The sequence below is a fragment of the Lactuca sativa genome, chromosome 5 (genome assembly GCF_002870075.4).
Source record: "Lactuca sativa cultivar Salinas chromosome 5, Lsat_Salinas_v11, whole genome shotgun sequence".
NCBI lineage: Eukaryota > Viridiplantae > Streptophyta > Magnoliopsida > Asterales > Asteraceae > Lactuca > Lactuca sativa.
This window is the reverse complement of record NC_056627.2, coordinates 277,761,512-277,774,011: the sequence shown is the minus strand read 5'-3', so window position 1 is coordinate 277,774,011 and position 12,500 is coordinate 277,761,512. Positions and strand designations below refer to the sequence as shown.

Sequence of the window (12,500 nt, the reverse complement as noted above, 5' to 3'; positions counted from 1 at the left end):
TACAAATTAATTGAAGTGAGTCGAATCCAAGACGGATCAAAAATGGATAAGAAAACTTAAAACTTAAAGCTGATGGTTACGTTTAAAGTCATTTTCGTACTTTTAAATGATTAATAAATTATTATTTTATTATAATCATGAATTCCTAAACAGATTAGATAAAGCTAAATTACAAAACCTGCATACGTTTATAATTTTTTAAAAGAAAGCATAACAATATAAAAATGCAAACGGTATTTGAAAAAACATTAAAGAGGATAAGTTAGCTAAATAAGAATAAAGAGGGGGTATTTTTGCCAACTTCAAAAGCTAAAGGTGACAAATGAATCTCACCAAGAATCAAAGGGGTGGGGGGATAAACGAGCTACAATGGCTAAAACGGGAGTCAATGTTCACTGTTAGAGACACATTTGACCCCTCTTTCTTTCTCATGGACTGCCATCCGCCATGTTAGCAAAACGAGGTTACATCCATGTTCACCATCTGATTTTTCGTAATGTGATAAAATTTAATCACTCAACTTCGCTGTCATCAATTTCTGTAAACCCTAATTATAGTCCAAGCAAATCCATCGTCTATTGCAACTCCAAGATCAGTGAAAATGGTCGAATCGGTAATATTAACGAGGCAGAACTTATATTTAATCGCATGCCAGTCAAGAGTGTCGTGTCATGGACTGCTATGCTCACTGCATATGCGGAGAATGGACAGATCAATAAGGCTCGTAAAGTGTTCGATGAAATGCCTCAACGAAATGTTGCTACTTGGAATGCGATGATTACAGCCTATATGCGTAACAAGAACGGGATTGATAAAGCATGTGAATTGTTTTCGAAATCCCCCGAGAAAAATGCAGTTTCCTATGTTTCAATGATCACAGGTTATGTTCGTGCAGGAAGGTTGGAAGATGCAGAGAAGTTGTACTATAGTATGCCAATAGAGTGGCGGGATCCTTTCTGTTCAAACGCCTTGATGAATGGGTATTTGAAGAACGGGAAACTTAAAGTGGCTGTTGAAATTTACAATGGAATGGTGGAGAAGAACGTTGTTTCTTCAAGCTCAATGGTTGATGGATACTGCAAATTAGGGGAAATCAAGAAAGCAAAAGAGTTGTTTGATGCAATTCCAGATAAAAATGTTATTACTTATACTGCAATGATCGATGGTTATATGAAAAACACTGATTTTGAAGAAGGGTTTTCGTTATTCCTACAAATGAGACATGAAAATGGTATAAAACTTGTTTCCAACACATTAACTGTAGTATTTGAAGGCTGTGGAAGATTCGATAGATATAAAGAAGGGCTTCAAGTACATGCTTTAGTGATGCTTATGGGATTCAACTTTGATACTTTCTTAGGAAATTCCACCATCACAATGTACTCTAGATTCGGTGATTCAGATTCAGCTCTTAAGCTGTTCAACATAATGGAGACAAAAGACACAGTTTCATGGAACTCTTTAATCAGTGGTTACATTCAATCTGAAAACCTCAACGAGGCTTATAAACATTTCAAAATGATGCCACAAAAGGATGTATATTCTTGGACAACAATGATAACTGGATTAAGTAGCAAAGGGCATACAGAAAAGTCAGTTGAGTTGTTCAAAATGATGCCACATTCACAGAAAGATGATATTACATGGACTGCTCTTATATCAGGATTTGTGAGCAACCAAGAACATGAGGAATCAATCCGTTGGTTTGTTCAGATGCTTCACACACAAATCAAACCTAATCCTCTTACATTCAGCAGTGTTCTTAGCTCTTCAGCTTCTTTAGCAACACTAAATCAAGGACTACAAATCCATAGTCTTGTAGTTAAAACAGGTATGGAATCCGACTTATCTGTTCAAAATTCACTGGTGTCATTTTATGCAAAATGTGGATGTGTAGATGACGCCTACAATACATTCCATTCCATTACTACTCCAAATGTTGTTTCTTATAACTCTATGATCAATGGATTTGCACAAAACGGATATGGGGAAAAGGCGATTTCTTTATTCAAGGAAATGGAAGAAAAAAACATGGAGCCGAATGATGTTACATTTCTTGGTGTTCTTTCTGCTTGTACTCATGTTGGATTGGTTGAAAAAGGTCAAGGATATTTTAACTCGATGAAATGTTTATATAAAATTGAACCAAATCCAGATCACTATGCATGCATGGTTGATCTTTTGGGTAGAGCTGGATTTGTAGATGAAGCGTTTGATTTTATAAATTCAATGCCTTTTGAGCCTCATTCTGGGGTTTGGGGTGCACTTCTTGGAGCAAGTAGGAGTCATTTTCGTTTAGATGTTGCAGAAATTGCAGCTCAACATATCTATGAATTGGAGCCTGATAATGCTACACCTTATGTGGTTTTATCTGATATATACTTGGTTTCTAGGAAGAAAGAAGATGAGGAATTTGTGAGAAGAATGAAAAGATTGAAAGGTATTAAAAAGAGTCCTGGTTGCAGTTGGATCACAGTAAAAGATGATGTTCATTTGTTTTTGTCTGGAGATTCTTCTCATATGAAGTTCAAAGAGATTAAAAGCACCCTTTGGACACTTGTAAAAAACCATAGTAAATGTGATTCTTGTTTCTTTTAAGTTTTAATCATCCTCTGTTTTTAAATTTTTATTTCATCATTGTTATATATTTTCATTTACATTACTAGAATATAGTACAACAAAGAAAGAAAAAACACAATTCACACAAGTTCAGAATCAGAACCATTCTAATCAGCCTCCACAACCGCCACCACCACACCCACCACCGCCACATCCTCCACCACTACCGCAACCACCGCCACCACTGGCGCTAACAATTACAGCGGCTGCAACTCCGGCGAGAATAACTACTCCGGCATCTTTTTTAGTGGTGGTGGTGGTGGTTTTACCTATTTCAAGGTCACGGGCTGCCCGGATTGGTGGAACTGGAAGTTTGGTTTTGGTTTTCCTATGACTAAACTTACATAGAAAACACAAGAGAATCGCTATTGCAGTAACTGAAGCACAGACTATCAGAACAATGGCATATGTTTTCATTTTTTTCTAAGTTGATGAGAATAAACTGTTGGGTTGGTGTCCCTTTTTATAGCATTAGGTTGTTTAAAACATTCATTATATTTGTGAAAAATACAAAAAAGGACTTTGTCAAAGAAGTGGAAATGAAATAGAAATTATACGGAAATTGAATTAATTTGAGGAATTAGTTATTGTCAACTATGCTAAATTTCACGGAAGTTTAATTAGAAAGACTTTTGTCAACTATGCTACGTTCATAATCATAATAGTAACTGTGGCATATATTTCTAGTTCTAACTATCTATCTTTGAAAATCGTGATCAATATCATGATATGCTAGCCAAATGGATTGATATAAATTCAACAAACAAAACTCCCCAAATTGCCTGGTTGAAAAAAGTACCATAAATTGAAAAATAAAGAAATAAAGATATAATGGAACCATAAAATCAAACTAATCTAATTGGAAAATGTTGGATTCAACATACGAGAATATTCACAGCTAAAGAGATTCTTCATATGGCCATGCCTATTGTCAAGCACTTAAGATGCTTGTGAATCAGTTGTCCAATGTTGAGTCACCGGTTTCTCAAAATGTTATTATCGTTGTTTATTGTTGATAGTTGCATTGTCAGTGGTCGCATCCGTCTTGTGTTGGTGATTGATGATTATATAACAATTAAAATCATACGCAACAGAAGCAACCACAACAGTTTATTTATTTTCATTATCCCCAAACAATAGATCCAATTAGAACAAACATATATCAACAATAGATAACTATACGTTGTTAGAAATACTACCTCAATAATCGTCAATTTTTCGTAGCAACTATGATACATAAAAGCAAATGATACACGAGATTAGAACTGAAAAAGACTAGACCACTACTAGACTGAATATTTGACAATAATACTATTTCAATATACATGTTTTTAATGTTCTATTTTCACATTATTATCCCTCGACAAGCTCAACGGCGGATGACCTTATAGCTTGGAACGAAGAAAGGAAACTCGAGCTTTTCCCAATGGTTTCGTGAAAATATCTACCAATCGATCCACATAAGAGACATATCAAATCTTCAAGTTGACCAGAATCTACGTGTTGACGAATGTGTTTAGAACATGTACCGATGACTGGATTCTTGGTCATCAGCATTGTCACATAACAAAAGTGGAGGGCTGCTAATCAGAACTTGAAAATCAGTAATTAATTGTTTTATCCACATTAATTCAGTTGCAGTGTTACTGTAGGCTAAGGAACGATACTTAGCTTCAGCAACAACTTTTTGTTTCGAGATGTCCAACTAATGAGTTTGGAGCCATGAAAGATAGCAAAACCATATTGAGATCGGCTGTCATCACGATCGGAATTCCATGGATAATCAGAAAAGGCAGGAAGAGCTTTGGCAGTAGTTGGTTTGAAATGTAGACAATGATCTAGAGTGACGTTGAGATAGCATATATATATATATATATATATATATATATATATATATATATATATATATATATATATATATATATATATATATATATATATATATATATATATATATATATATATATATATATATATATATATATATATATATATATATATATATATATATATATATATATATATAATGCGTTTGACAGCTTGCCAGAGACGACCGGTTGGAGAATGCATAAATTGACAAACACGGTTAACTGAGTACGCAATATTTGAGCATATTGAAGCGACTCAACAACATGTCGATACAATTAATGTCCGATCTGTAAAGGATCATTGTCTCTATGAATCGGTTGTATGGATGAGTAGGAGTGGATATGGGTTATGCCATAGACATGTTGTCGCGGGCAAGAACATCTTGAATGTAGGCCTTCTATGCATGAGAGAATAAGACTAGGATTTGTAGGCCGAGGAAAAAGTACAAGTTTCCAAGATCTTTTAGTGAAAACATTCAATTAAAATAGATTGTTAAAGATGAACCTCGTTGGTACCCGTAACAATTAAACCATCTCTATACACAAGTACATAGATGGTTGAGGATGGAGAAATGTGAACCATCAAGACTAGCAAGCACAAAATCATGGTTGACCAAGTAGTGTTTGAGTTTGGTAAACCAAGCTCTTGGTGGTTGTTTAAGTCTATAGAGTGCTTTGTTAAGTCGACACACCTGTTGAGGTTTTGTAAGATCTTCAAAACCTCTAGGTTGTTTCATATATACTTCTTTCCATAAATCACCATTAAGAAATGCGTTATTGATGTTGAGTTGTCGAATATGCCTTCTGTGAGAGAGCGCAATGGAGATATAACCAAACCAAACAAATTGTGGTTGGGTTGATAACCGAGCTGAATGTTTCAAAGAAATCAACACTAGCTTCTTGACTAAATTCTTGGGAAACCAACCTAGCTTTGTGTCTTTCGATGGAACCATATGAGCGTCTTTTTATCCTGAAAATCCATTTACAACCAAAAACATTAGTGTTAGTGGGACAAGATACGAGAAACCACGTGTTATTTTTCATGAGAGCATCATATTTTGCTTTCATCACATTTTGCCAACATGTGTGCTTAAGGGCTTGGGAAAATGTATGTGGTTCAATATTCAGTTTGTTGGAAAGGGTAGCGGTGAAGGCTTTTGTTTTAAGAGAGTTTGTGTGGGATTGAGTAACCATGGAGTGTTGGTTTTTCTCGGATGCTCGATAATGAAAGGGTATAGAGGGATTTTGTTTTGCAGGGGAACTAACAGTGGATTGTTGATAGTGAGGACCCGAAGAGGGGGTGTAACCCCTTTATTTCTGTTTCGTGGTTATATATATATATATATATATATATATATATATATATATATATATATATATATATATATATATATATATATATATATACACACATATATATACTAGGTTAAAACCCGTGGAACCCATGGGTGTTAATTTTAAATATAATTAAAAAATTGATTATGTAATAAAATAATATTTCATTAATCTGATCTTACCACTCTATAATCTTGTATTCTATAAATTTTCAATTTCTTATAGAAAACACATAAAGGAAACTTTTTCATTTCTTCTTACCATAAAAACAACTTTCATGAAACAAACAAAATGTTTAAATAAACAAATAGAACATGAAATAAAGAAAATGTGAATTCCAGATGAACAAATACAATCAAACACATTCAAAGACAACATTAAGTCAATAATTGGAAAAAATAAAAATAAAAAATGCTCTCAGTTTACACAAGAACAGGTCACACTGAAATCTGTATGGGTGTTGTATCTTTGCAAAGACAGTTTCCCATAGCTTGAGCACACCACCAGCAACTACTGTAACAACAATGAGTAAATTCAAAAGAGCAAGGATTCGAATCAATAAAAAAATTCCAGTCAGTTCTTTTTTATTAACAATTTACCGAAAATACCCCTTAGATCTTTTGGTATAATAAAGTTTGCAAATGCCCTGGATGCATTTGCAATTGATTCGAAAACCACATAGGCATTGAAACTTCATTTGCTATCACAGAAAACAAAAAAAGCATATTGTTGTAATAATCCAGAAAAAGGACCAAAGTACCCTCAGAACTTATTATTGCACCAGACGGTCCAGACTCAAAAGACTTCAAATCCAATCTGAAGCCCCACCTGTCTAGCATAAAATCGAATATCCAAACTAACCCCAAGAACTATCACATATGCCAAAATTCAAAAAAAGACTGAAATGCCCTTTTTCCAAATTGTTACACCAAGACTCAAAATTCCTTTCTAAACATCTCCTCTTATCTTTCTTTTTCCCGTGAAAATAGAGATTAAAAGTGCACAAGTACAGGTACTTACTTCCCAATAAGTTTGAACTTCTATAAATCATATGTTTTGGCAATCATAATTCATAAGAGTTTTTCACAACTCAACTTCATCTAATAGTTTAATCTACTCAATACTCTTACTTATCCTTGAAAAAACAACAACAATGTGTCAATAAGAAAAATTAGCTATAATACTATAATTGAATATTTCGAACAATGTGGTTTATTTGAATTTATTTGGAATATATCTAAAAGTTACTAAAAATGAATTTGACTCATTTCAGTAAATATTATATGTACGTTTTCTATTTTTGTTGTAGTTAACTATTTTGATTAATTTAATAACAGCAGAGTAATCAACAAAAGAATAAGAAAGAAATTATTAAAAATATAAACATATTATTAAATAATATAAGTTACTTTTTTAACATTTACATACAAAACTTTTAATAAGAGTTAGAATTGAAAAAATCTTGGAATTTTTATTAACATAGTAGCTTCATTTGGTTTGTATCTATATAAAAGTATCATTCAATTCCGTTACTACTAAATTTCAAAATTCATTTACAAAGTAATTTATGAGTCATCACGTCAAGAAATTTTAATGAATTTATTCTTAAAAAATGAAAAAAATAAAATCTAAATCAATTTAATTTAGACTATATAAAATGGTAGCTTGACTTGGGGTATAACCAAAGCAAACATCAATCGAGACATTTTCTTCCTCTCTGCTTGTTTTTGGGAACCTAACCAAAAAATAACTATGTTATTGGCATAATATCTTATAGAAACTACAAATCGATCATGTGCTAAATGCAATATATAGCAACATATTTTCATTTTTATGTCTAATATAACATCATACTTTGTATTATAAAAAGCACATTGCTAAATTTAAAAAATAAAAGTAATTTTTACCTGTTTTAAAATTAGAGAATGGTCCCTCTCTTAAATATATTTAACAGCAGGTATAGTCCCTATTTAAATAAATTTACAAAAATGATCCATATATAAAAATAGTGTATAAATAGCCCATTTTTAATAAAATTAACATTAATGGTCCCTGTATAAAAAATGATCAAATTGACTGGTCAAAATTATCAGATTGGGCAAAATGGTCAAAATGAGTATTTTTAGCAAAAAAAAAAATTATACTTCTTGTTTTAAGAGTTTTACTTTTACATGTATGTATTGCTTTTATTTCTGTTTAACTGGGCCAAATTATGAAGAAAAAAACCCCAATAAAAATGACCAAATTGTACAAAAGGTCAAAATGGTCATTTTGACTAAAAAACTCAAAAAAAATCAAACTTTTATTTAAAAAGTTTCATATTGGTATTTTTTTAGCTTAAGTACACCAAAATTATGAATCTTAATTTTTTTATTGTAAGAATGACAAAATGACCAAAATGGTCATTTTGACTAAAAAAGAAAAATGAACACGCTTAAATTAGAAAATTCTATTTCTTAGCAATTAATATAGTAAGGAGTAAATGAATATTTGACATAAAACCCCATAAAAGGAAATTCACTGATAGTAATAGGCGAGACTTAAGATGCCCATCCCGGTCAAACCACATCTTAATCACTTTGTCAAGAATATCTTCATCAGTCTGCACCAAAAAGGGTACAAAAATACAATAATACCAAATTTCACATGTAAGGATTCACCAAAGCACCTGTGGTAAAATAATTTACTTTAATAAAGTTAATGACAACTTTCACAAAATATTTTCCATTATGAAAAAAGAATCAAATCCAAATCAGAAATAAAATAGACTGACAAAAGCTATTAGCATATTAAAAATACTCCCTTTACATAAAAACATTACACCGGGGTTGATCTATGAGGCCAAAACCATTAGAAACTACAAATGTGGAATGCGATATTGGCTTTATGTTCACTTTCTTCAATTTGATATTTGGACTAAAGCTTATTGCTGAAAGTATCTTTTTGTTTAGAAGTGATGTCAACTAACAAATAACCCTTTATTTTAGAACTCTTAAAAAAAAGGGCTGAAAATACCTTTGAGGCTAAAAATTCCTTTTGAGACTTAAAATACAACACAATCTTTCATTACATTTAGTTCAATTGATATCTACCAAAGATGAGTTTAAGTTATCACCTATCACACAAACAGCCAACAGGTTAATATTAGCATAATCACTTTTCTTACCATATAACATTATACTTCCATTTTACTATAACATAAAGAAACTATATGAGAGTGAAAACCAATAGTTTACTCAAAAATAGACCAAATGGTAAAGTCAAATCTGAACATGCTGACATAGATACTAAGAAAATGCAAAATAGAGTTCACAGAGGCACGAAGTATTATGTTGATAACTTCATTGGATGAGTTTTGTAGAAACACAAATTAGTTGAAATAAAAGTATACTATAATTGATAAAACCGACTTGGTGACCAAAGCAATTTAGTGAAATCAAACTGCAGAATGTATATGAATCTTCGGAATACAATCAGTAAAATCAATTTCATCTCAAGTTAATTCAGACCCTAGAAATATTTTCTTCATCCCCTTCATCTTAAAACACTAAAATTTAAACAAATCAAAGACATGTGAAACTGATGAAGATTGGGGCACAAATAGTCATTTTTCATACGTACAACAACTAATGGACATTTTTTATGATTTAGCATAAAACTGGTGAGAGGGCAATACAAGCCCAAGGGGTTTATAGGTCTCTGTTACTAAACAAATGACATGAAAAAAATTACATGAAGAACATAACTACTTGAGTTAATTCTTTTTTCACCCCAGATAAATGACATTAACACACATAGAACTCACACAAACACACACACATGGAAAGTAACACAAAAACATAGACAATAACGTATTGATAAGACAAATATCTCATGGACATTTTATCAAACACATAGAGTACAACACCAAATGCAAGGTTAAGAAGACATTCAAAGATCGTAGTTAAAACACACTCATGAATAAAAAATCGAATACAATTAATAAAAATTAAGAACATCAGATTAAAGAAGAAACCTGAATGACGAATGAACTGAAGAAGAAGAAGAACACTCTGCAAATAATAGCCAGAACATTAATCGAATTTATAGAGTGAATTCAATATGGAATTCATTTTGTTACACAAAAATTGGGATCTTACGTATCAACAGAGATTAACGACTGGAAAATAGATGATAATAGAGCCTATATATGGAAATTCTATCAATTTACTTCATTAAAAATTCAAATAGAGGAGACAATTTGATGATTTACCAGAGATGATCCGTTTACTAAATTGAAGAAAAAATATTGTGATGTCAAGGTTCTTATGTCACAGATACCGAGCCTTCAACATTAAAAAATGTTCCACTGGAACTTGTTACTCAAAACAATTTCATGGTTATGAAGTCTCAAATTCAAGGTACACTCCTTGAACACTTCTTTGGATTAAAGTTTCAAACTCACATGTAGATTTTAAAAACATCTCTCATTATGTAAACATTTCCGTATTCCCATTTGACCATTAATTCTAACCAATAATCATCTCAATCCAAAACGTGTCACTATGATCCTTTCCAAACAATATCATACTTCCAACTGTCCACAAGCAACCAATTCTTACCGTAAAACCTTAGAACGTTCTTGACAGTTGTTTGACAACTTCAGTCATATTCAATTCTAATCTCTTTCACACAATGCTTAAAGCATTTGAAAAATAGAATAATCGAATATTATAATATATGTGATCAATCCTATATCCAAAGCATATGGGACTCGACTCATTATTACAAAGGTCTAATATATGTTCAATTCCTTGCTATAATATTTACATATATAAAATAACCAATGTCAAAAAATTTCAACATGGTATGCCTTTGACTAAGTTCTATTAAACTATTAAATCTAAACCTTTAGATTCAAAATGAAGTATGAGTGCCCTCTCCCTTATGCCCACTATATTGTAACAGTTCCCAACTTTTGCAACTTGCAAATTAGAGACATTGTTCCCTATCGATAGTATTGTCAACATGCAATACCATGCATAACAATTATGCTCCCATTAGCTTTGAAATGTACTCATAAATCAAACGGAGTTCTAGTAATCAATACCTTTTGACTTTCTCATGGAAGTACATATTCCTATTTCGCGATGCTTCTCAAGCCTCTAATTAGGCTTCTTAAGCTTATGCATTTTATCTGGATAGTGTATGTGTTCAACTTCTTTCAAGACGTTATAACATGTCTCCTGAAAGTCTAAATAATTCATTGTCATTCCTCATAATTCGAAATATGAAGAGGGATGTCGTAATCATATTGTAAATTTGAGAATGTAATTAATACAACCCATATACATATTGATATTTATCAAAACTTTTAAAATCTACTAGTTAAAGTGTTTCCTCATCACCATTTTCATGAATTAGAGCAAAACCTTTTGTTACTTCGATTTAAAGGTGCATACGTTCCTATCCATGTGGATCTATCATTTCCAACCTATAGTCATAAGACAAGATTTAGGACAAACCAAAATCATATTTAGTTCTCCTTTATGGACTGAACTTCGCTTAATCTAAATTTCTTACCTTATGGCAGCTCAAAAAGCCCACCAGTGCTTCCATGTTGTTAGCAACTCACCCATATTAATCAGTGTACTTTCACCGACCAACATGCTTAGCCTTTTGTAGTTAAATGAAAAACATATAACTTGTAACACCTCAAATTTCAAACCAAAATTTTCATTTTTAAATTACCCAAAATATTTTTCATAAACCAAATCATCAGAAAAATGTAAGTATCAAATACATATCATCATCATAAATATCAGAGTGTCACAAATTGCCAAATAACAAATCTCCCAACGAGTGTGTACAATCAGACCTTCACCTTCCCGCGATCCTCAGAAGTACCTGAAACACATATAATCAACAAATTTAAGCATGAAGCTTAGTGAGTTTCCCAAGATATCTCATATAACACAACACATAAACAGCTATGGGTTATCAGCAACCCTGGAGACTATGCAAAGTGTCAGTGGGCAAACAGCATGCCTTATGGGTTATCAGCAACCCTGGAGACTACTCGAAGTCTTAGTCACACATAAACAACATAACACAATAATAACAGTTAGACCCAGCTGGTCATCACAGATACAACTATTCTACCATACAGGTAAGAATAAGTGAGGAGACTCACCTGAGAATGATGACAAATAAATCTCACACCCGAACTGACGGAACTAGTCTCCGCCTAAGAAAAACACAACAAGTAACCTTTATCAATTAAGGTATATAACCCGACTCATAGGTCTAATCCCACAACTACGCCCTTCCATGTTCCAAAACCCTAAATCTTTTGACCAAAGTTAAAAGTCAGCAAAAGTCAACAAGTCTATGATGGGTTTTAGCCATAAGAACTTTCCTATGTGCGCATGCAAAACCCTAATGCTCGGATCTAGGCTTTCTAATTAAACATGCTTTGAATCCAAGACTTCTAATAGCTAATTAGGTTAAATAACAACATTGAAACAGATCTAGAACCATACCTTTGAATTCCTTTGATGACCTTGTTGTCTTGGAGCTTCTAGAGTCACAATTGTCACTCCTCTAATGGCTTACAAACACCAAATAGCAAGGAGGATGATTTGGGAGAGAGGAGAGGGGAGGAATTTCGGCCAGAGCTTCTCTACTTTAGGTGAAGTA

At 32.4% G+C, this 12,500-nt stretch overlaps 2 protein-coding genes across 2 annotated transcripts; one reads left to right on the top strand and one right to left on the bottom strand.

Moving 5' to 3' along the window:
* Nucleotides 1-359: 359 nt before the first annotated feature.
* On the top strand, nt 360-2,627 carry LOC111904491 (pentatricopeptide repeat-containing protein At1g53600, mitochondrial). Its single transcript, XM_023900247.3, has one exon. The coding sequence runs from the start codon at nt 448-450 to the stop codon at nt 2,596-2,598; it is 2,151 nt and encodes a 716-aa protein (XP_023756015.1). The 5' UTR covers nt 360-447; the 3' UTR covers nt 2,599-2,627.
* A 103-nt stretch (nt 2,628-2,730) lies between these two features.
* Nucleotides 2,731-3,036, bottom strand: LOC111904503 (uncharacterized). The gene has a single exon (XM_023900258.1). It carries the CDS (start codon nt 3,034-3,036, stop codon nt 2,731-2,733), a length of 306 nt encoding a protein of 101 aa, XP_023756026.1.
* Nucleotides 3,037-12,500: the final 9,464 nt, after the last annotated feature.